The 25,431-nt window shown below is 43.3% G+C and overlaps 1 protein-coding gene across 3 annotated transcripts in view; it reads right to left on the bottom strand.

Annotated features, from left to right (window-relative positions):
- The window catches only part of NEK11 (NIMA related kinase 11), a 203,599-nt gene that overhangs the window by 124,580 nt on the left and 53,588 nt on the right, over positions 1-25,431 (bottom strand). For all 3 annotated transcript variants that reach the window (XR_015696375.1, XM_087712942.1, XM_087712943.1), the window contains exons 2-8: positions 19,125-19,290; positions 18,476-18,594; positions 16,585-16,649; positions 14,581-14,707; positions 5,649-5,798; positions 5,483-5,561; positions 3,605-3,699 (exon numbers count right to left, since the gene is read on the bottom strand). Coding sequence is in view for 2 of the 3 variants with exons in the window: in XM_087712942.1 (XP_087569068.1) it covers positions 3,605-3,699; positions 5,483-5,561; positions 5,649-5,798; positions 14,581-14,707; positions 16,585-16,649; positions 18,476-18,594; positions 19,125-19,290 (801 nt within the window). In the remaining variant the exon portion in view is untranslated. The remainder of the gene's footprint in view (positions 1-3,604; positions 3,700-5,482; positions 5,562-5,648; positions 5,799-14,580; positions 14,708-16,584; positions 16,650-18,475; positions 18,595-19,124; positions 19,291-25,431) is intronic.

The following is a 25,431-nucleotide window of genomic DNA, read 5'->3' as shown; positions in this document are numbered from 1 at the left end:
ATCAATGACATCTCAGAAACCAACAACTAATAAAACCACATGGAATCAGCATAGTGCATAAACCAACCAAAGCTCTTCAAAACATCCTATGCAAATGAAAAGACCCAGCAGAATCATCTACAACAGGGGCCTCAAACTCAAGGCATGGGGGCCAGATTCAGCCAGTGGGGTGTTTAAATCTGGCCTGCGGGGCCACCTTGGAAACAATGAAGGACTGGCCCGCAGTGTTTCTGCCGAAAACAGAGCTAGTGTGGGCCATTGGCAGCAATCTCACCTCCATTTTCACTGGCACAGGATTGCAAGAGTCTTTTGTAGCTGAAACAGAGTTCTGGAGCCCATTTTCACTGGAAGAGTGCTTGGGCCACCACAGGTGCCTCCAACATGAGTCAAGCTAGCCATGCCCACCCTGGCCACCCCCACTCTGGCCCCCCAAGGTCAAACACAATCCTGATGTGGCCCTCAATGAAATTGAGTTTGACACTCCTGATCTACAACATGTAGTATAATGACTGCAACAACCACTTCTGCCTGTTTGGACAAACAGGCAGAAAAATGGCAGAACGCATTAATGAACATCAACTAGCAGTTAAAAGACATGATGAAAACTCTTTAATTTTGCAACATATGGACAAACCTAATTATAGTGTCAATTGGTAAACTGTGACCATCCTAGACCAAACCAAATCCAAAAATGCTAGGGAATTTCTACAAGTGTGGCACTCTGACAAATTAATTATCAATGGACACATAGACATAATATCTATAGACTATGCAAAAGAAACAATGAACAAGTCAAAAAAGAGAACAAGAAGACTTATACACTTCCCCACCAACAATCAGAGCCCAGATGAGCATATATTAATTTCAAGGTTAACATCAGACCGATAATCAAGTAAACAATAACCTAATCAAGAAGCTGCCAAACAAACAGAATCAAAGAACCTCCAAGACTACTCCCACCAACACCAATAATGCAAGCCACTAGAATATAAAAGGTTTTCTTCCTTTGTGTTTGCTTTTGTCATTTTGTGAGGCAAAGGAAATATGGTAGAAAAGGAAATGCAAATTTGTATTGAGAGAACAGATTCATTCAGTTATAATAAATCCTCCCCTCCCCCTCTTTTATGAAATTCAAAGAATTTGGGTTGAGGACTTAATGCCAGTCCTGTTGAACTGCAATTTGTCCTAGGATTCTGTAAACAAAACATGCTGTTCTAATAGATGAGAGGTTAGCTGATATTAGTAGGCAGGCCTTGCAGGATGTGACTAGGTTCACCTACTATCACCTGTATTTGAGTTGGGTGGTCGTATACATTTGCTTAATAAATTAATTAATAAATCTGTTATTCCAGATAGCAGAGATGCAAACCCATTGCAACAACTCATAAAATTATCATCTACATTTTCTGACTCCCTGTCATGGATTTTATTCATTAAAGATATACACTTTGATCTGAGTAATCAGGAAACAATGAAGATCTTGTTAGTGAATCACCCATCTTGATGCATAGCATAGTCTTTGATTGAACTAGCATGGTTAGATTTCAAAGCGATTTTGATGACTTTTATTATTTCTCTTGAGAGTGGCAGCTCATGATCCAAATTTGATACATTTTTAGAATGAAGTGATATTTCTACAAAGTTGCAATTGATGTACAATTTTGATTGGTCAGAGATGGTTCCTGGCCATACTGAAATCTAGTCATGCAACAGTGATATGGAATACTTGGAAGTGGTCAAGGATGCTTCAGGTCCAATATCAGCACTCTCTATCTGTTGATTGTCCCTTAAAGAAGCCACTTTTGTTCAGACAGTGGCCATATGTGCCCAGGAAAATACCTGTTTAAAGATGTAACTTGTGGTTGCTTCCTGTTACTAGATCATTAATGCTTAAGTATCCATTGGAATAAATAGGCTAAGGAATCTCTGCCAGTTCAAAGATGCCATAATTATTTGATGCAAATTGCATTTTCAAAATAGGGGGAAAAAGTTATCGTTAGTCTACAGCAATTCTTGTAGTAGCCAAATATTTATGATGTTATTGGATTTAACAATTTAGATTTGCTAAAACAGTACCTAATTTCTGATCAGATTAAATGTCGTTGCATTTAAAACATCAGGGTTGAAAAGAGAGAGGGATTCTATACTGCAATGTTTGTCAAATCTGGAAACTATAAGTTCATAAACTTCAGGTCTCAGAATTCCCCAGCTAGTCATATTAGAAATTTTGGGAGTTGAAGCTCACACATCTTAAAGTTGCCAAAATTGATAAACAAAGAGATAGATTCTGTATTTTCCCGAAAATATGACCTACCCTGAAAATAAGCCTTAGCCTGATTTTCATGCCTACACCTAATATAAAACCTACCCCCCCAAAAGCCCTAGATAATGCCCAATCAAGATAGGGGGGGTGGAGCTGCCCCATGTACCCCACACCCACTTTCCTTAGGACTGCTGCAGCCGCACCTCCTACGCCCTCCTGCTCGACTTCTTCTGCAGCTGCTTGTGGCTGTTTGTGGCCAGTGTTCACGTCAGTGCCATCATTCATGGCAGAATGCTGCAAGGCTTATTGCGCCAGTGCTGCAACTCACATAATGCCACAAGGCTCATTGCACTGGTATCACTGCTCGTGCACACAATGGCACAATACACCATGCAGCCTCCTGCTGTGACTGGCAGCACTGGCACAACAAGCCATGCGGTGTCTGGCTGCAAGCAGCCGGAGAAGTCAGGCAGCAGAGCAATATGTGTTAGGGTATGGGAGGTGTGGCTGCAGTGGTCCTAAGGTAAGAGGGTAACACATTCCCCCAAAATTAAGACCTGGTGCTTATTTTGGGGGAGAAAAGATTGGGTCTTATTTTTAGGAAAGCATGGTGTAATTTGGCAGCAAACAATAGAAAATAAAGAATTAGGGTTAGGGTTAGCATTAGAGATTAAAACAATCAAAAGAGTAGAACAGAAATGCATTATAAAAGTCAGCTAACTTGCTACTAGTGAAACTTTTGCTTGTTTGCTACTTATTAGAAAAACCAAATAATACTAGGATCGGATTCTTACTAATATTCAACTAACTTGAAAGAAAAGTGTAGCATATTAACACTGAAGACAACTAATGTTGCTTCCAAAAGGCAAGGAAGCTAAAAGAGAAATGATTGCCATAGCAGAATGAAGCAGTAATTAATAATTAATGGAATGGCTCTAAATTGTATACTAGGATTACAAGAAAATACAATTCAGTTGAAAGTAAAACTCAAAGGGATATGAGTTTAATTACCCATTATTAATTATTATATCATTCTATTTTGATATTTTAATAGTACTCAAATTAGTTTAATTCATGAATAATGCAAATAGAACATATTATTTATATTATTATAGAAAAATGTCACAATTATCTTTGAAATATATGACATTTATTGTAAATTAATTGATGGCCTTCTTAATGCCTGAAATTTCTGTAAAGAATTTTCTTAAGGGAAGAGAAAACAGATATGTACAAATTATGAACTAATTATGGAAATGAATTTCTCTTTTATTTGGTTTTGGTGATTTGTCCACTTTTGATTTGATTTGCTTTTGTAAATTTCAATGATCACATACTCACACAGCACTTATTATATGATCAGCTCCTTCCTGGGAATTAAACATCCAATCCTTTTTAATTTGTGTGCTCATATTTGTGTGCTTATATTTCATAATCTGTCAGGGAACAGGAATTGTAATAATTTACTTTTTTTTAATACTGAAGTATTTCATGACTTCTGGGTCTTTCACAAAGCAAATTCCTTTTATGTTTCACATAAATTGCTTATAGTCTACCAGATTCTGCACTTAGCAAAGGAATGAAGTAGGTGACTTACAAAGAATATCCCTGATGAGATAAACTAAACTTAAGGCCTGACTAGCCCAAACTTCTCTTTCCTTAATGGTCATTAGTAACTCATAGACTTTTCTCTGATATTATGTACATCCTGACACATGATATTGAATGCCTCTGACATGGATATTTTATATGTAATGTTCAACAGGGTTCAGTACTTTCTCTGCTCTTGTTTAATATCTGGAGCCAGTGGGTGAGATCATCCATCATCAGGGGCTGAGATATCATCCATATGCTAATGATACCCAGCTTTATAATCTGCCCATGATGAATTAAGTAATGCTGTTGATGTCCTGTCTTGGTATCTGGAGGCTGGGGTGGGGGCACTGAATGGGAAATAATAGGCTTCAATTTTGCTCTGGAAGATTAAATAGATTTGGGTTTGGCACCCTTCTGATTCTATGGATTACCATCTCTTATTCTAGAAGAATAGAATAAGTAACACTATCCTAAAAAGACAAAGTGCAAAATCTGGGTTTCTCAAACACTTGTGACTCTTGCTCAAAGAGCAAGTGGCAGCCTACAAGCCTTTGCAGAGATTTATATACATCTTAGAAAAGAAAAACAAATACTAATAAGTTTGACTCGTTTCCTATTTTTTTCACTGGCTATCATTTCTTTCTCTAAAAGGGACAAAGGCCGTTAATTGAAATACAAAATAAATGCCATAATTTCTAGTGAATTGCAATCTGTTCTGCAAATGTTACTTTGTTTTCTTTGTTACAGCATTTCTATATTATTTTAAAGGCGTTTTTAACATGAGTAGTGTAATATTGCCATGATATTCTGTTTCCCAGAATTTTAATTGATCTATAAAGTGGACCTTTCCACCACTTATCTTCTTTATACTAATCCGACCTTTAAACAAAAGCATGGTAGTATGATTATGGAGATGTTCCAACTATTCAAATGGAGCTCCAGGAATCAAAATCCAAAGTATTCTCCTCTCCAGGGAGGAAAATGATCAACAAGTGAGTTGTGCCTGTATTTTAAAATTGTTGTTGTTCTTCTTTTTAATTTGAGGATGGGGCTCTCTCCTCTGTCTGTCTATCTGTTTCTGTATTGGAGTGTGAGAAATCTATCTGACTTTCTGAAAATTTAAATTACTAATAGCAGGTGACCCCTATTCTACTTCTACCAAATTCTGAACATCTATAATGAAGTTTTAATTTTTTGGAGATAGAATTTTCAGATTATGAATGCAGAACAAAACAGCACTTCTCTCAAACTTGTAATAATACTGATCCTTCTGCATTAAATATCCAATCAAATATCTTACCAATCAATGAGTTTAGATATAATTCTCTAGAATTTGATTGGTATTTCCTGCAACCTTTATCTTGCTTTGCATGTAATGAGTCTATCTCATATACTAGTTTCACCTTTTAAGTTGCATTACTGAAAAAAATGAACTTTTGCACGATATTCTAATTTTTCGAGTTTCACCTGTATACCCACTACTTTACATTGTAGCCAAGTGTCATTTCTTCAGTGTTGTCACATGAAAAGATATTCTTAAATATTTACAAAATGTGAGCGGGTGTTACTCATCTGTGATATACTGTATGTTTTTAAGCATGCCTAAGAAAGCATTCCAAATACCTGTAAGTGATGGTCAATGTATGAAGTTTTTAAAATCTCTGCAGCTGATGGCCTCAGTGAAGGGTTCTTATTCAGCATTCTAAAATATTAACAAAATGAAATGAATCAATACTGACATTAACGAAAGATATAATGGAAAAAATAAAATCCAAACAAACATACCCACCTATGCAAGACAGCATCAAGTTCTCTTGGAAAATTGTCTGGAAGAGAAGGTGTTTTGCTCTCTACAATTTTCAGAACAACGGTCAAAAAACTATGACCAGTAAACATGTGGTTCAAACAACACATCTCATACAAAATGCATCCAAGTGACCTAGAATGCAAGATAAAAATGATTCAAGGACAAGCAGTTATTCTAAATTCATGCCTAGTGACTGCTTATACTTATCTTGTAGTCCTGGTGAAAAGAAATGATAAGTTCCCTGCAGACAAAAATAAAATATACTTTCTCCAAACTATAAAATCATACCTAGCATAAATTTAGATATATCAGTAATAAAATAGATTTTTTGTGATCAACCTAAGTACATAGCAAGATAAAAATACATATCATAGATAAAACTGTTAAAAATACAGATAATCCTTATGGTCATTAGCCCAGAATTATGGTCATACATCATTGCAGTTATAAGGCATCACATGATTCAAAGTTATGATCATTTTTATGGTAGCTGTTAGGTGAATATAGTGGTCATTAAGCAAACATTGTACTTGTTGAGCAAATCAATTTTCCCCAATGAGTGTTTTTCCCCCCATAAATTGGAAATACATATTGAAAACCAACAAAAAAGTCATAAATCACAGCCATGTGACAAAGGGATGTTGCAAATGATTGTAAAACTGAACTATTTGCCAACTGCCTAAAATGTAGTCATGCAATTGCTGTGTGTGTCTGTGCCATTGTAACTCCCAAACCAGTCATAAAAAGTTCTGCATAGTCCATTGTAACTTGGATTACTTGTGAATTAACAATAGTTTTATGCTATTCAATTGCTTTAGTTCTACTGCAGGGTTCCACCACAAAACCGCATTCAACTACACCGCGCTCGACGAAACCGCGTAGCTGACGTCATCAAGAGGGCGACAACAGCGCAGAGACAGAAGCACGCTGCAAACGCTAAACCTAAAATTAACCCCTAAGCCTAAACCTAACCTCCCTAAACCTAATCCTAAACCTAATCCTAAACCTAACCCTTAACCTAACCCTAAACCTAACCCTTAACCTAACCCTAAACCTAATCCTAACCCTTAACCTAACCCTAACCCTAACCCTAACCCTAACCCTTAACCTAACCCTTAACCTAACCCTTAACCTAACCCTAAACCTAACCCTAAACCTAACCCTTACCTTAAGTTGAATCGGCTTGCTTTCAAAGCGCTATTTAAAGCGCCCTTCTTTCTCCACGCTGGCTGTTGTCGCCCTGTTGATGACGTCAGCGACGCGGTTTAATCGGGCGCGGCTTAGTAGAGCGTGATTTTGACGGGTTATGCTACTGCAGCTATGCTTTGGAATAGCACCCCCACAAACTTTGAATAGTTCCCATGTGCTTATCTTTAAGAAATTTTTGAAAACCTGACATTTTCCCCAAGCTTTGCTTAGGATATTTGGGTAGATCCTTTTCCAGTTGGAGCATGACATGGTCAGACCATATGTTGTTTTGCCAGATTGTAATTTTTTATTTGATGCTGTTCTTTTATATAAATAAATAGTCCTTGGCTTTTGACAGTAATGGAGCTTGCCCATTAGTGTTGCATGTCATGATAGCTATTAAGCAAGGAAGTGTTGGTTAGTGACCCGTCCCCTGTTCTACCTGATGTTAAATGAACACATAGGTTGTTAAGTGGAACACAAGATACCTGATGGGTGAGGGAAGGCCCTGAAAGGTCAAGGCCCAATTGCCCCAGGTCTCCTTAAAACATCTCCCATCCCTTGCTTTTTGCTCCTTGGGTCCCTTCGGGCTTCAGATCTGCTTCCCACCACATTAGGCCCCATACCCTCCTCCTCATTTACGGTACCTTCTGAGGAGTTCAGGAGCTTTCCACAGCAATGGAACAGGGTTATGTTACCTAATACCAGAAGATGCCATCATGTTCCCAGTATTCAAAATTTAATGTGTCCATCAGGAACACAGGAGCCACTTCCAGAATGCTGCTACATGGCTACCAAACAATTGTTTTATTTTGTTTGCCTAATATTATCTGCACAGCACTGCAGAAAGCATCAGAGCCCAGGAGTTTTCCACAGTGATATGCAGACCATGATAGTGAAGCACTATGGTTGTTTTGTCACTCAAACAATCAGAATTGTGCAGTGATTCTGGAAGAAGACCTCATGTTCCCATGGCCCACAATTCAATGTGGCCACTAGAAACATGGTCCTAGCCATATGATGAACCAATCTGTTACAGCATTTTGGATGTCTCTGGAGTTCTTCAAAAGGTAAGTGAGTAGGAAGAGGGTATGGTAAGGTGACAAGATGTCCCGATTTTCGTGGGATGGTCACAATTTTGCACAATTTGTCCTGTGTCCCGCTGCATTCTTAAAAAGTCTCGATTTTTTGAAAGAATGCATGACGTAGTATCTCAGTTTCACTCCAAAGATTTTGAGAAATCCACCGGTGACTTATCACTATGCTAGCTGAGAGTTAGAGGCTGCCTGAGCTGCTCTCTCCCATTGGCTGGTTGCTCGGGGCCACGCCCCTCATCTTTTGCATCCCTATTGGCTGGCAGGCCTCTCCGAAGCCCGAGATCCAATCCCACTCCCGGGCTTTCCTCTTCGACCTTGCCGGCATCCTGCGCTGGCTCAGAAACGTGTGAACCCTGAAGCGATCACGCCCTAGCCCACCTTGCCAGATCCCCGATCGCTCTGGTTCCTGGGTTGGACAGATCCAGAGGCTGCCTCCTCCTCCTCCCCGCAAAAGCCTCCACCTCTTCGGGTGGCGCCTCTCCCAATCTGGTCGGTCCAGAAAAGCCAAACAAGGAGGGGAGCTCGCCTTCCTCTCCTCCTGGCGCCTCCCTCTCTGCATCAAGGGCTGGGCCACTTCTCGCTCTTTCTTTCCTTTCATACTCTCTCTCCCTCTCTCTCTTTCTTTCTTTCTCTCTCCTTCTCTCTAGGCTTGGCGGGTCCAAAGATTTTCCCCGGGACGGGCTCCCCTCTGTTTTTTCTCCCCTTTGCCTTTTTGATGGAGCTGTTGCTGGAAGCGCCAAGAAAGAGGCGGGATTGCAAATGAAAGCTTCCTCCCATTTCCACCGCCGCCCCACGTTGGAAAGTGAGGAGTGGGGGCTCCTTAACCCCTTTGAGAAGTAGAGCGGCCCCGGCGCGTCGAGAATGCACCTTTTCCAAAAGGAGAAAAGTTGCTCCGGAGACCTTTGTGCGCAGTTGCACGCTCCCGCCCCAGTTGTATGTCTGTGCGTTTGTCGATCAGATGGGTCACAATACCGTGCGGCCTCTTCTAGTTGTGGGGAGTTGTGGATAGGGAGGAGGGGTCTGCCTATTTGGGGGTGGGGGTGGTGATTGGGGGGGTTAAAGCTTCGTGGGTATCAATCTTTTGATTCGATGAGCAGACGAGGAAAGGGAGGCTGTTCCTTCCAGGTTGAATTGTGGGGGAGGGGAAGGGGGTTGGATTGGAGAAGGGAGGGGGGCTAACATCGGCCCCTCCACTGAAGCTTGCTCGGGGTGGCCAATTCAAGCCTGAAAAGGCAGTTCCAGCAAGAGCAGGATGCTATAAATAGATCATATAATATCAGTCCACCAGCAACCCCCCCAATTCTATTTTTGATTCATTGCGCATCAGAACTCAGGCGGGCGAAAGAAAATGCTTCACCCCACTGATTAAAGTTTTTCGCCCGCAGGCCTCAACAACGCTGTCAAGCGCTGTCAAGAAAGAGGCTTTTGGCCGCTCCAGCGGTATGTCCGCCCCCCCCCCCCACACACACACCAGGGCATGCGGTTGGGAAGAGCCGCTTAAGCTCGGGGGAGGGAATAAAAATCCTTTCGCGGGATCCGGCCAGCCAAGGCAAACAGACCGGTGCTGGCGGAGTTGCCCACCGTTGCTGCTTTTCAGCAGGGCGAGACATCAGGGAGTCAGGGGCTGCCGGGAGCAGAGAGGGTTTGCCTGCCTACCTGCCTGCTGGAGGAAGAAGGCGAAGGGGGGAGATTCCATCTGAGAGCATCCCGAGGCTCTACTTTAACCCATGCGGGAGGTTTTGGGGGGTTTGCATCTTTTCCCCGGCTTCTCCAAGCTTCGTTTCTCTTGCTTCCGCTCCTTCAGCTGGAGACAATTACACACACACACACCCCAAAGAATCCCAGACACACAAACAAGCAGCTTCCCCACCATGGGCTTTGTTCTTAACTGACAGCAGGCAAAGGGAATAGAGAAAGGCAGTGGCGACGAGGCTGCCTTTTGCGGGGAGAGCAGGGGCTTGGCCAACTGCGAAAATGTGCCCCGGGGCTGGGATCCAAGGCACGCTTAACTAGGCAAGGAACTTGTGTGGACCCGCCAGAGCATGGGAACTGAGGAAAAGAATGGGGGGTGGAGGGGAGCATGTGGAGAAGAAGAAGTGTGCCGAGCTGTTATCGGGGCTGTTGAAGCTTGCGAGGGAGATCTTGAAGCAGATGGGATGGGACTTGGAGTCCTACAATCTTGGTGAGTGGGGATTCCTGCGATGGGATTTGGAGTCCTAAGACACTGGCCATTGGGGGCTGCTGCGATGGGATTTGGAGTCCGATGCCCCTGGCGATTGGAGGTTCCTGCAAGGAGATGCGGGAATAGGGGGGAAGGGGTCTGCACAAGCCCCCCCAAACCCCTTCTTTAGAAGAGCCAGAAGCATTAGGGGAGGGGGCTTTGCGCATCCCCCCTCCCCTGAAGCCCTGCACCTGCTTACAGAATTCTGGGAGTTGAAGTCCACATACTTTCAAGTCTTCAAGGTGGAGAAACACTGAGATAGATGATAATGAGATGAGGGAGGGAGAGGGAGCGAGAGAGAGAGAGAGAGAGGGAGGGAGGGAGAGGGAGGGAGGAATACAATAACTAGATAGACAGATAGGCAGGCAGATAGACAGACAGATGGATGGATAGAGAGAGAGGATATGTATAATTAAGGTGACCAGATGTCCCTAGCGAGGCCGTGGGCTGGCAGTAACCGCCACGGCCTAGCTCCCCCCCCCCAGGGTCAATGGTGTCCCTCTTTACCAATCTGAAAATCTGGTCACCTTAGGGTATGGGGACTGATAGGAAGGAAATCAGGTCTAAAGACTGTGAGAGCTCAGATGGGGAGAAAAGGCCTCGGGAACCTGGAAAGGCCTTCAGGGGGGATGGGAAAATAGGCAGGGAGCACTGCAACATCTCTATAGTTGATCATAGGTGCAAACATCAGCGGAGCACTACATCAGTTGTATTTTCAGGACTTAGTTGTTTGCAGCTTTTGGAGGGAGTAGACCAGTGGTGGAATTCAAATGTTTTAACAACTGGTTCTCTGCCCTAATGACTGGGTGGGTGGGCATGGGTGGATGACCATGTGATTGAGTGGGTGTGGCTGGGTGGGCATGTGACTGGGTGGGCATGGCCAACTCAACATCACTCATATCAAGGGATGCGTTGCCGGGTCTCTCCTCTCCCAGCCACACCTTGTCACACCTGACCTCAGCATATCCACAGTTCTGTAAAAATGTTGTTCACCTTTTTTGACTTTATTATCTGCATCTACATACTATAGATGTACTTTCATAGATGATTGAAAGGAGGAAATGTCTCACATGCTTTGCCCAAGAGTTTGATAGATAAGTCCATAGAACAGGCTTTTGAAGGATTGCCACAAAGAAATGGGGGCAATGTATTTTCCAAAGCAGCAGAAGGCAAAACAAGAAACAATGGATGGAAACTAAACAAAGAGAAGCAACCTAAAACTAAGGAGAAACTTCCTAACAGTGAGAACAATTAACCAGTGGAATTGCTTGTCTCCAGAAGTTCTTAGTGCTTGATCACTAGTAGTTTTTCAGAAAAGACTGGACAGCCATTTCTCTGAAATGGTATAGGATAGTGATGACAAACCTTTTTTGACTGGTGTGCCAAAAGCGGGGGAAGCACAGGGGAGTCGTGCGTGGGCATGCCACACCCATAATGCCATGCGCACGACATCAGCGTGCCCTAATGACTGGGTGGGTGGGCGTGGGTGATGTTGGCCTTATCTTCCAGAGCTTCCATGTGCCTCCACCTGCCTGAATGCCCTGCCCTTCAGATTCCAATGGAACCAGTGCATGGCTATCTACCAAAGCAAGGCTGCTGGCAGGCAGCCCTCAGGGCAGATGCCGCTGGGACCAAGATTGCTCCTTTGCTATGGTGCATGTGTGCAGCTCCAGGACTGCCCTCACTGAGCACTGCCACCATTGGGTGCTGGCCCCATCGAGATATGAAGGGCAGGGCACTTGGGCTGGCAGAGGCATGTGAAAAGTCTGGAGCTCCCCGGGAAGGGCTCCATCATGGAGGGCTGTGTCCCCAGACCAGGTGCTTTCTCTCAGGCCTCGAGAAGTGGTAGGAGGCAGAGGGAGAAAAATGAATTGAGGCTGAGAGAAGCAATAGGAGGCAGAGAGCGAGAGAAAAGGGAGGCTTTGGAAACTAGCACTCTTCCAAGCCCCACTTCCCCGAGTGGATGCCTGGTCATGCTGACCTCTGCCTCAAGGTTTCTGCTGCTGGAATGGGCAGGAGTAGGCTGAGGCAGCTGGGTGAATCTAGGCAAGTGAGGAGGAGTGGTGATCAGTAAAGGAAGGTAATTGAGGCAGAAAACTGGGCCACTGCCGCGGAAGGGAGTCAAGCTGGCTGGGCTACATGGGAAGCAGCTATGCCAGAACTTGAGCCTTGCTTGCAGCCTCACCCAGGTAGATCAGGGCTGTTCAGCTGGACCATGGGGAGAGCCCCACATGGGATGCAGCCGCAGCAGTGAAGGCAAGCAAGCTGGCTGGCCCGCAGAGACCGTATGGTCAAGGCAGGCAAGGGAGCCATACAGAGAGCAGCAGCAGCTATGCTGGGGAAGTGGGTGAGATGAGGAGTGACTGGGCGGGGCCAGCCAGTGGTGAGATTTGCCAAACTGCACAGAATCTTAACAAGTGGTTCGCCCGAACCGGTCCAAACCATCTGAAGTGCACCTCTGGAATGCACTATAATTAAGTCAATTAAGTGACCAGTTGTTCAATAAGTACTACTTATAACATTGCCCAAAGCTGACTACACTAGATATCACAATAAGTGAAATGGGATCTCTGGGAATTATCTACAGCCAAATCAAAACCCAAACTGCTTTTAGATGAAACAACGCAATGTGGCACTCCTAGAATTTTTTAGCCTTACCTTACTAAAGCAACAGTCAATTGCAAATAATCATGCTTTACAATCAAGCACAGCTGAGAAATGTGTTTAAGGCTAAGACTTCCTTTTCTTTTGCAGAGCCAAACTCAAGAACAAGCTATTTGTTAGAGAGAAACACCGAAACAAGTTGGAGACTACTACATTACTTTTGCTACAATCCTAAACACTGTTTGTAAAGCACTTTTTAAAACTGCTGTCTTTTTATATAAAAGATGATTCATATAGAACAGATGGAGCCGGCCTGCAGCTCCTCAGCTGCAGGCAGCCCTGGGCTCTTAGTAATGTGATCTCACAAATAATAATAAAAATTTTAAAAATGTTAACTATGTTATAATCTTTGGACAACCTTGCTATTGCACACACCCCCCCCCTGCAATAATAATAATACAAAGAAAAATGGCACCTATTTAACTCCAAAACCAGAAGTAATTGTTCCTAAGGCCCCAGTATCACTATAGAATCCCCAGAAGCAATGGTGGGATTTAAATTTTTTTACTACCAGTTCTGTGGGCGTGGCTTGGTGGGCAAGGCAGGGGAAGGATACCATAAAATCTCAATTCCCTCCCACTCCAGGGGAAGGTTACTGCAAAATCCCCATTTCATCCCAATAAGCTGGGACTTGGGAGACGGAGAATAGATGGGACTGGGCCAGCCAGAGGTGGTATTTACCAGTTCTTCAAACTACTCAAAATTTCCGCTGACTCCAGAACTGGTCAGAACCTGCTGAATTACAAGCTCTGCCCTGAAGACATTGGTCTTGAGCTAAGTATGATTTAGAACAAAACTGCATTGCTTCAAAATGTGGAACTGAAAGGCAAGGCAAGACTGCTTGTATGATAGGTTTACATAAACATTTAATACCTTCTATCTGCCTTATTTTAAAAAGTTTTCAGTATTTTATTCCTCCATTGATAGCTTGCAAGGAACAATCTATTTTCATTCAAATGCAAAGAAGTGCAGCACAGGAATCTGATGCTTTAACATCAATAAAAAGAAAAAAAAGTTATCTGTGAAAAATAATAGGGTTATTTAATGATGTATCCCTAGATTTGTTACATTATTTAAGATTATCTCAAGAAACCAATATTTTCAATACATGTAATAGACTGGGAATTCATAAAAATGTTCAGTTTTAAAAAAAGCACCCACAAAAATACTCTGCTTTATTCATAACATTCACACCATACAGAGGCATGGTGGCACAGTGGTTACAATGCAATAGTGCAGACTCATTGCTCACTCCAGGAGTTTGATTCTCACCGGCTCAAGGTTGACTCAGACTTCCATCCATCCAAGATTGGTAAAATGAGGTCCCAGATTGATGGGGGCAATATGTTGATTTTGTAAACTGCTTAGAGAGAGCTGTAAAGCACTATGAACTGGTATATAAGTCTAAGTGCTATTGCTATTGTTATCTATCAGTTTATTATATAACCTAAATAAAAATCCATTTTCAATCAGAAGAAAAATTGTGCCACAAAAATATACTCCAATAGAATACAATAAAACCTTTTCTTCAAAAGAGACGTATAAGAAATGAAGAGAAATGTCAGACTAACCCCTCAGAACAATAAAGCATTCTTTACAATAAATACTCAAATAGAATGGTAGCCTATTGTGTGCTAGGGAGGTATAGAGTTCTATAGAAAGAAAAACAATAAAACCTAACATAAAAAACAGTTATGTGCTTGCTTGTGGTAAAATGAATTTGAATACAGCATTGTCTCCTCACCAAATGTCTGATTTTGTGTCATAACCCTGGTGTTGTAATGCCTCTGGGCTCATGTAAAAAGGTGTCCCAATAAAAGTAGTTGCTAAATCACAGGATCCTATCAAGAGTCGAGAAATTCCAAAGTCCCCTTAAAAAGAAGAGATAATCTGTTAGAAAAACAACCAATGAAGAAAAAAAGCAAAAACTAGCTAACTATTTAAATTCAAATAGTTAAAAAATTCTCAGAGGTTACTAATAACACCTTGTAAACTGAGTACACATAGTGGCTAATATCATGAATAAAGAAGTTGCCCATATTTACCTTCCATTTACAGAATAAGCTTTTATCCCCAACAAACTATATTTTTAAAAAAGGGCTACCAGCCTAGTTTTAAAATGTGTAATGCTATTGTGTATACAAATAATCCTTGATTTACAACCATAATTGGGACCGCAATTTATGTTGCTAAGCAAGTTGGTCATTAAGTAAGTTATAACCAATTTTGCAACACTTTGCAACATTAAGTGAATCACTGCAGTTGTTAAGTGAATCATATGATCATTAAATGAATCTGACTTCCCCCATTGACAGTAATGAGGATTGGTTGTAAGTCACTTATTAAGAGCTGTTGTAACTTTGAACCATCACTAAAAGAATGGTTGTAAGTTACCTGTAGTCAAATACACATTTATGCACATTCAAAAATTAATCATGCTTTTTTTTAAGCAAAGAGATATATAAATAGAACACATTTAGTTTAAATTATTTTAAAATCATAGCACAATTATAAAATAAGGATTTACTGCAGCAGAAGTGGTTATAGGATAGTAGCTTATACATTATTTTGTAGTGATAAATAACAATAAAAGTATTAATGGAATTGTTGAAAAAATAGGATGGAAAAACATTGTTTTTTTTTTAATTTAACATGTCTGTAGAGATTCTCAGTCATCCAGGTCATAGTTATCCCAAAGGTGCTTTTTCAGGAGGCAACTGGACTTTCTTGTTTTTTTTTTCTTTGAAGATGTTCCGTTTCTCATCCAAGAAGCTTCTTCAGGGTAGTGGGAAATGGAAAGATTTATATTCCTTGCAGACAGCTGGTCATTTGCATCCATTTAGAGGGTCCTTAAAGCACTTGGAGGTTTTTCTGTGGTTTACCAGCTGTCTACAAGGAATATAAATCCTTCCATTTCCCACTATCCTGTCAGAGCTGAAGAAGCTTCTTGGATGAGAAGCAAAATGTCTTAAAAGGAAAGAAAAACAAGAAAGTCCACTTGCCTCCTAAAAAAATCATTTAACATGCTCTCATATACTCTCAGGTCTTTAACATAAGGAGAATAAAAATAATAGTAAGTTTTATATAATATGTAAAAAAAGAAACACAAATTCTACAATATTATGGTATTCTTGAAAAATAATTGCAATGATTCTTTGATAAAAGTAAGCATATGCTGGATTTCATGAAATATTTCCTTTCCATGTGCTTTGATCACTGAAGGATGTCATCTTGAATTAGCTAACTAAGGAACAGTAATATTTTTATTGTGCCACATGTGGCTTTGTGCAAACTAGCCATTACAATAGCAGTCTGGGAGATAATAGATAAAGAACATTTTTCTCATAACACACAAGGCATGATGCAATGTTTTGTTTGTATTATATTGTAAGATATTCTTTAAAAAACACACATATTACAAAATATGTTTATATTTATAATTATATGTTGGTAAGGTTCAGTTTTAAAATAAAAAGAGGTAGTTTTACTCTTCCAAATATTTCAAAACTAAGATCTGACCCTAGTATAATGTTTCATTAAAAGGAAAATACTTGGGAATCTGTGAAGAAATAAACTTGGGCAGGAAGTGGTAAGTATTTCTATCTTTTAGTGTAAACATGGAATTAGCATTCAAACATCTGTTGGGATTTGTAACTGATCCCAACAGCTGTTCAATTTCATCTATCTTGCCATCTTGGCCTCCCTGCATGCTCCTGAAACAATAAATAGTAACTTTTTTATATCTTACCAATTTTAACCAGATTATTTTTCAAAAAAATATTCTTAGCTTTCAAATCTCGATGAAGTATTTGTCTGAAAATAAAAAAGAAAACATTGTTCCAGTGATAAGAAAAAAAAAGGTTATTGCAACAAATGTATCTTGTTATGTTATAAAACTTAAACATGTCTCCTAACTGCATTCACATCATTGCTTTTGGACTGCAATCCTGAACACATTAATTAGCAACTAAGTCAATTTCTTGATTTTGAATAATGTTAATATCAAAGTTTTTTGCAAATTAATGGAGAGAGGATAGGCAAAAACTAAATATATGAAGGGCTGCAGGTCAAACTTTCTTTTTCATAACGTCCAGAAGGAAAATAATAAAGATTTTTAAAAGTATTTTAGCAATTCTGATTGAAAATGAATCAAAAAGTACCTTATAAATATATTTTGGGTTTTTTGGACAGGAAAAGCTGGTTTTGGGGAAATTAGTGTATGAATAAAAATATCCTACCAAAAGGAGTCCTTGGTTAATCCAGCACATTCCATTGCCATTGTTAAATAAAGCTCATGGATTCTTAAGCAAGTCTCAAATGGTTGCAAACAGGTGAACAGGCAGGTAAAGCATAGTGCACGGCACATGCACAACATGACTGGCTCTTCCTGGGTGGTGAAGAATTTGTAAATGTACTATGAGTCATGGCATGACTGTGGCAGGGGGAGCTGCTACTAGGTGTGGGTGGGTACATCAGTGGCCCCAAAGCACAGCATGAAATGGCAGAGCAAGGGATGGCTCACTGTGCTTAAAAAGAGGTTTTAAATAATCCTCTCTCTGACATTGTTTTTCCTCCTATGTTACTGTTTTTATAGTCACCATATCCCAGGTACTTCATTTATACCTAAATCAGATCCCTAAAAGTGATACTGCCATTCAATTGGGAGAAGGGGGGCCTTGGAGTCGATTTATTAGCACTGCCTGTGACAACTGATATTTTACAACTGGTTCTCTGGCGCCAAAGCACCTTGAGATCCCTTCATCTTTTGGGGAATGTTTGTGATAGCCATGTGGGACGGTTCACTTTAATATCTAATGGAAGATAACCATGGGAATGTATGCTTATCTGATTCTCAGGGCAACTGGTAAAGGAACCACTTTCACACTTGTGTATTGGCTAAAATCTGCATTCTGACTAATGGGAGGGATCTCTACCGCTTTAATTCCAGACATTGCTTTGAACTGGAGGTTTTCACTACTACTTAATAAAAACTTCCTTTTGAAATACTTCATTTCAAGAGTCTTCACTTTCTTAAGCAGAAGGAGAGGCACTTCTTACAGATTTGGGATGAGAGGAAATCAAGTTCTGAGTGTGTATTGCAGTTGTTAGTAATATTTGAAACTGATATTTGCAAACGAACTGATAACTCTATTCAGGAAATCCTACTTTAGAAAACAATATCATGCCACCATGAAGAAGATTCAAATATTTTTACACAGACTAAATGAATACTGTATCAGAAGGAAATGGCTAGTACTTCCTGTTTGGACAATAAAATATTTTCACTTTCATAATAATAGTGAGACATAAGGGATCATTTCACATTTGGAAAAAAGTAGTTTTCATGTTCACATTAGCTTTCTTTGGAAATAAGCCAAAATGTACTTTCAATATATTTGCTATTTCATCTCTGCAGAAATAAAAGAGATTTAAAATGGCAAACTTTGGAAAATATATTATTTAAAAGGGGGCACTCACTTTAGCTACATATTAATAATCCAAATCCAGATAGCTGGACATAATTTCATATTAGAGATAAACAGCTATTCCACAAGCTTTTAAAGTGTTCACTCTATGTCAGCAATCTAGCCATGGAAACATAGTTTCAATTTATAGAATGACAAATGAAACTGCTGTACCTTTTATGTAAGTAGTTTACTCCAAGTAATAATTGTATAAACCATTTCACTATTTGACTTTCAGGAAATACTTTGCCACTTCTTTTGTACTCTTGAATTTTAAAGTCGAGATCTTGACCCTGAAAAAGAGAAGCAAATGTATATCTGATGAAAGAATTACATCAGCACATGAAATTCGGTTCCACCACAAAAGCGCGTAGGACAAAATCGCGCTCGACAAAAGCGCGCTGTGACGTCATCACAGCGCGACGAAAAAGATCGAAAAAATGTAAAAATAAAGCTAAAACCTTCCCCTAACCCCCCCAAACCTAACCCTAAACCTAACCCTAACCCTAACTCTTAACCTAACCCTAAACCTAACCCTAAACCTAACCGTTAAAGTAACGAAAAACGTAACGCTAACCCTTATCCTAACCCTAACGCTAACGCTAACGCTCTAAAGCTAACCCTAACCCTTACCCTTACCCTAACCCTAACCCTAACCCTAACCCTTACCTTTATGTGAATCGGCTTGCTTTAATTTAATTTTTATTAATTTTTATTTGAATTTTTCGATCTTTTTCGTCGCGCTGTGATGACGTCAAAGGCGCGATTTTGTCGATCGCGCTTTTGTCGTCCGCGCTTTTGACGGGTCACGCAGAAGTCTTACCTCACAGTATTCAGTAATGATGCAAAAACTCCCTCCTTCAACAAAACTTGTATAGAATTTAACAATGGCCGGATGGTCTAGCCTGGACAACAATTGTGCTTCCAAATTCGCCTCAACTGTTTCATTGGGTTTAAGATTCCCCACACAGATTTCTTTCAAAACTTTCCTGTTGATAAAATCAGTATATCATAAGATTGTGAAAAGATTAGAGCATGCACAGAGTGTAACTATTTCTTTATAATCCAGCTATTGTTATTCTTGCTGAGCTGTACCATGTGCAGAGATAAAAAGCTACAGGCTGAATGCCAAGCTTAGCCTTGAAGTAACTTTGCTGTAACTTTAAAATGTGTATTCTGTTTGTTGTAACCACTTGTTTTAGATAATGAGCCCTAACAAGTTCTGGGTTAAATGCCAGCAAATGTGTATCGTTTCCGAAGTGAGGCGTGGGAGGAGTAACACATGGGTATTAACCCAACCCTTTTGCCCTGGAGACTGAGGTAAATCTTGAACCTCCGTTCCTCCTTCTGACTTCCAGATTAACCTCAGCCTCCAGCCCAGAAGGAGTGTTTTTCCTGACTCTCCCTCACTTCAAAGACTTTGGAGTTTTTCTACAGGATTCCACAATTTACCTTGAATTTAATTGCTGCATCCCTCCTCTGCTGTGCTCAGCTCTGCTAGCGTTTAAGCCTTGCCGCTTGCTAGCGCGCACGCCCCAGGCGACCAGACGGTCGCGAAAAAGGGGAGGAAGCCTCCGCACGCACGGAACATCAGGATCGGCTGCCCGGTTTCAGGAGACCGGCGAGGATCATCGAGGGACCGGGGATCCGGCAGGGATCGCCCCAGTTCCATATCGCCACCCTTTTTGCCTGCACAGTCATTGAGACAAGGGGTGATCCCTTTAGGCGCAGGGCTCTAAGACTTCAGCTAGTCCAGAATGCAGCCACGCGAGCAATTGTGGGTGCACCTAGGTACACCCACATTACACCTATCCTCCGCGAGCTGCAATGGCTGCCCATCGGTCTCCAGACTCGCTTCAAGGTGCTAGTTGTTACTTATAAAGCCCTGCATGGCATCGGACCTGGGTACCTGAGAGACTGCCTCCTGCCAATTACCTCCCAAAGACCGATTCGATCACACAGGCTCGGCCTTCTCCGGGTCCCATCTGCCAGCCAATGTTGGCTGGCGACCCCCCGGGGGAGAGCCTTCTCTGTTGCTGCTCCGGCCCTCTGGAACGAGCTCCCCGTGAAGATCCGGACCCTTACTACCCTCCCGGCCTTCCGTAAAGCTACTAAGTCCTGGCTGTTCTGCCAGGCTGGGGGGCTGTTGAAATAGCCAGCCCCGCTCCATTTGTGACTGTTGTGTATTTTAATATTGTTTGTATTGTCTTATTTATCCCCTCCCCCGTTTTATTGTGAGCCGCCCGGAGTCCTTCGGGATTGGGCAGCATACAAAACCAATAAACGAAATGAAACAAAATGAAACGAGGGTTCTCAGCCCTGCAAGGCACAGGCTGGCACCACAATCCCCAGAGGCAAGGGACTGTTTACAGACTCCAGAGCTCCGTCCCTCCCTCCCAGAGGTCCCTGATAGCTTTCAGGAGGTTTTAGCCAGGGCCATAGCTCAAGGGATTGCTTCTGGGATGAAACATCAGTCCCAGGGCTCTAAACATAGGTCTTCCCGGGACCAGCCCAGGGATCATCAGAGCCACTTCAGAGCCACTGCTACCAGAGAGCCCAGGTCTTCCTCCCCTTCCACTGCCAGTGAAGCTTCAGATTTAGAGGAAGGGGAGTTGAAGGAGATGGGGGTTTTCTAGGGATGAGGATGCCCAGGCTCCTGAGGCCCCCAACATCACTGGTCTTCCCCCCCCCTTCTTGTTTAGCTCCTTACTTTGTAAGGCCAGGGCCACAGCAGACCTGGATACACCTCCAGATCCCAGGCCTACGACTGCCATGTCTAGCACTAGCAGGGGTAACAAGAAGGGACCCTTCCATAAATCCTATTTTCCCAATCCAGGGGGCAATGAGTGGAGGTTCTATAATCTCAATTTTACCCCTGCCAAAACTCTTCAGGTTCCTGAGGTGGACACCCCAGTTGACACCTAGCCTCAGCTTCAGCCGTGGTGACTGGAGACATCGCCATCTGCCTTAAGGCAGAGGATAAAAAGGCGGAGATCATTTTACGTAAGACATTCCAAGCAATAACCTGAGCCATTAGGGCGGCCGCTTCTGCATCTTTTTCAATAGATCTACAGTGCTGTGGCTGGAACAGCTGAGAGACAGGACCCCGGCCATGGAGGTACGACTGCTGCAGGACATCTCTAAGGTGCTGGTAGCCACGCAGTTCTCAGCAGATGCCACCCTGGATGCAATTAAGTATGCGTTGTCATCCTCTGTAGCGTCCAGGCGGAGTCCCGGGCTAAGTGGCACCTAGCAGGAGCAGACTACACTGGGGACAAGCTCTTCAGTGCCTCGCTGGATCCTAACCTGGTAGAGGACAAAAACAAGCAGAAGGTTTTCCCAGCTACGACCAGATGGTCAGATTACCGACACGCTCCTTATCCCAGGACAACATCTTACATGAGGACCCAGATTGTTGTTGGGGGCAATATGCTGGCTCTGTAAACCGCTTAGAGAGGGCTGAAAGCCCTATGAAGCGGTATATAAGTCTAACTGCTATTGCTATTGCTATTGCCTGAATCGGACCTCCAGAATCAAAGGTACCAGACCCCGAGGTTTCATAGACAGGGGGATAGGCAGTTTCCTAGGGACAGATTCAGGGGCCAGCAGTAGAGCAAGCAGCCCTTTGGAGGAGGGGGTGGTCGCCTATTCTGCAGGTGCAGGTGATCCATTCATGGATCACCCCATTGGTGGTCACCTCTCCCTTTTTGCAAATGCCTGGGAGCGCGTCACTTCAGATGACTGGGTCCTCCAAACTGTTAAGCTCGGGTTACAGCTGGAGTTCCGCTCACAACACCCAAATAGGTTCCGCACCTTCACTTCCTCTGCAGATACGGCCAAATGGGCCCTTAAGGCAAAGGCCATCAAACACCTGTTAGATATCAGGGCCAAAGAGAGGGTCCCAGAGGGGAGAGGGGTTCCGGATTCTATTCGAACCTGTTTCTGGTCCCCAAGAGTTCAAGGGGGTGGAGAGCCATCCTGGATCTTAAACTAGTCAATTCCAGGGTGGTCTACAGGAGGTTCAAGATGGCCTCCCTGAAATCCATCTTAGAGGGCATCCGACAGGGCGACTTCTTGGCCTCCATCGACCTCATGGAGGCCTACCTTCACATCAGAATCGCCCCAAAACATGGGGCAGGTTCCTTAGGTTTTCCCACGAGGGCAGTCATTTTTAATATAGGGCCTTTCCCTTTGGGCTGGCCTCTGCTTCCAGGACCTTTACCAAGGTGCTGGCCGTGGCCACAGGTCACCTGCGTTCCTTCCCAGTCCGCCTTTTTTGCTACCTAGATGACATCCTCGTCCTAGCCAGGTCCCCAGATACTGCCAGGCAGGACCTGGGGGTTACCATCGACACACTCAGGTCCCTGGGGTTCTCTAGCAACCTAGAGAAGAGTCACATGGTCCCATCTACCAGGCTCCAGCACCTAGGGTCCATTATAGATTCGGTGACTGGGGAGGTTTTTCTTTCCCAGAATCGAAAGGAGAGCATTGTGCAGCTGATTCATGAAGTTCCCAAATTATGCTCTGTCCCTGTAGTTCTTCTTTCCCAGGCTCCTTGGGAAATTCATTTCTTGTATAGGGATTGTGCCTTGGGCTTGCCTACACGCCAGGGAGCTTCAGTGGTTCCTGCTTCCATACCAGAGAGCAGGGACAAGCGACGCCAGCTTCAAGGTTCGAGTGTCGCCCCAGGTGCTGCTCTCGCTCCGTTGGTGGCTGACCACAGCATTAGACAAGGGATCCCTCTTCAAGGAACCAGCAAGAAAGGTACTCACAACCGACACAAGCCTGTTCGGCTGGGGAGCACACCTGGAGGCCCAGATAGCCCAGGGCCGCTGGACTCCAACAGACCTGCGCAACAACATAAACTGGTTGGACCTCAGGGCCGTCCATCTGGCCCTATGTCACTTCAAGACCATGGTGACCGGTCATCATGTCCTGTTCCTAATGGACAACATGGCAGCCAAGGTCCACATGAACAGACAAGGGGACACCCATTCCAAGGCCCTTCGCGATGAGGCCCTCCGATTAGGAAACTGGGCAGAGAGGCATCTCCAGTCCATCAGAGCGGAACACATCTCCAGGACAGAGAACCAGCAAACAGATTGCCTCAGCAGGGAGACGGTCGACAACGGAGAGTGGCAGCTCCATCCCAGCATCTTTTGGCAGATCTGCGAGAGGTTCGGCTGCCCGTCGGTGGATCTCTTCGCAACCCCAGCGAATGCCCAGCTGCCGACCTTTGTATCGAGGTTCCCGTCCAGAGGAGCCATGGACACGGACGCCCTTTACTGCAGATGGCCACCAGGTCTACTCTACACCTTTCCCCCCCCTTCCCCTCATTCCCAGGGTTCTGAGGAGGTTGGTGTCAGAGGGAGAAGAGATGATTCTAGTGGCTCCCTTCTGGCCACGGCACCCCTGACTAGCAGACTTGGTGGAGTTGTCCTCAGCTCCCCACTGGAGGATTCCCCAGGGGGAGGTGTCCCTACACCAGGGGTCTCTGGAGCATCCGGATCTGGAGTGGCTCCATCTGACTGGCTGGCGATTGAGCGGGAACAGCTGAGAGGGGCACATTTTTCCACGAAGGTCATTAGGACCATCGAGGCGTCCAGGAGGCAATCCACCACTCGCATCTACAATTCCTCCTGGGTTGCCTTCGCGGACTGGTGTCAAGCAAAGGACATCATACCAGCTTCGGCCTTTGTGCCCCAGGTTCTGGACTTCCTACAGGAAGTTCTGGAGAAAGGTCTGGCCCCCAGCACCTTTAGGAGACAAGTCTCTGCTCTCTCCATGATCCTGGGATGGTGGTGGATGCACCACCTTTGTCCCAACATCCGGTCCTCAGATGCTTCCTTAAGGGAGCAGCAAATCTGAAACCCCCTGTGGTCCATCAATTCCCTATCTGGGACCTACCCACAGTCCTCCAGGCATGACAGAGTCACCATTCGAACCCTTGAGGGAGGTTTCCCTACAATTCCTGACCCTTAAGGTCACCTTCATGGTTGCCATCACCTCAGCCAGGAGGGTATCTGAGCTCTGACCTCTGTACCTTCCTGGAGAACCGGGTCATCCTGAGACTGGACCCTGCATTCATGCCCAAGGTCAATTCTCCCTTCCACAGGGCTTTAGAGATATTTCTGCACGGAGAGTTGGGCATGGTGAGGCAGGGAGGCACACGAGCTGGAGGCAGAACAAGTGCTCACACAACCTCTCTTTCCAGCTGGACAGAGCGCCATGCAGCTTAGCGCCTTTGGGATATTACGGGTCGGTGAGTGGCGCTCTGCCCGGCTGGAAAGGGGCATTGCCGGGGGGCTGCTCATGAGAGCAGCTGCCCGGCAGCCCCCCGCTCCAGCTGGGCACAGAGCCACCCATCAACCCAATGGTATCCCAAAGGCGTCAAGCAATGTGAACGCCTTTGCCCCCTCCCCAGCTCCTGCGGCTTTGCCCCTTTGGGATATCGCTAAATTGGTGAGTGGCGCTCTGCCTGGCTGGAAGGAGGGCTGTCCAGAGGGCTTTTTATTGGGGGAGGGCGTGTATTTTTGCCCACAGAAAAAATATGGCATGGTCTTATTATCAGGACCTATTGTAATTTCGGGGAAACACGGTACCATTTGCTAAAACTTATCTATACATATTTATAAGATAATAATAAAATACAGATTATAGTTTTCTGAATTACTGCAAACTTTCTGCTATTAAAATAGGTAATATTTAAATTAATCTTCTCATCTTTGATTTGACAGCATGACATTATTTTTTCCTGCTCACAGATCTTGTCACTAAACTGTCAAAGACAATGAGCTTTCCTTAAATATCACTTAATAGAAGATCTTTTCTGCATCAAAAGGCAGCAATAAAAACTTGACATGGCAGGACAGCTTGTCATTTAATTCACTCTGATTTCACTATTCCCATCACCTTTCATGCTACATGCCACGTTTGTCTTATTAAAATTCTATCACTAGATGGCAAATGAGAAATCTGTAAACTTATAAATTAGAGAAGGGTTTGTTACCATACCATGTATTTTTATTATTAAAATCATAGCTAGTCTTTTCACTATGAAAGTTTTACGAAATACCAGAATTATTGCAAGAAAAATAAATAAAATGGATTTAAAACATTTAAATATTTTT

The sequence above is a fragment of the Thamnophis sirtalis genome, unplaced genomic scaffold (assembly GCF_051295495.1).
Source record: "Thamnophis sirtalis isolate CommonGarterSnake01/CBP01778 unplaced genomic scaffold, rThaSir2_p1.2 scaffold_4, whole genome shotgun sequence".
Classification (NCBI taxonomy): domain Eukaryota; kingdom Metazoa; phylum Chordata; class Lepidosauria; order Squamata; family Natricidae; genus Thamnophis; species Thamnophis sirtalis.
The sequence above is the reverse complement of the archived record's forward strand: the minus strand, read 5'-3'. Positions and strand labels throughout refer to the sequence as shown.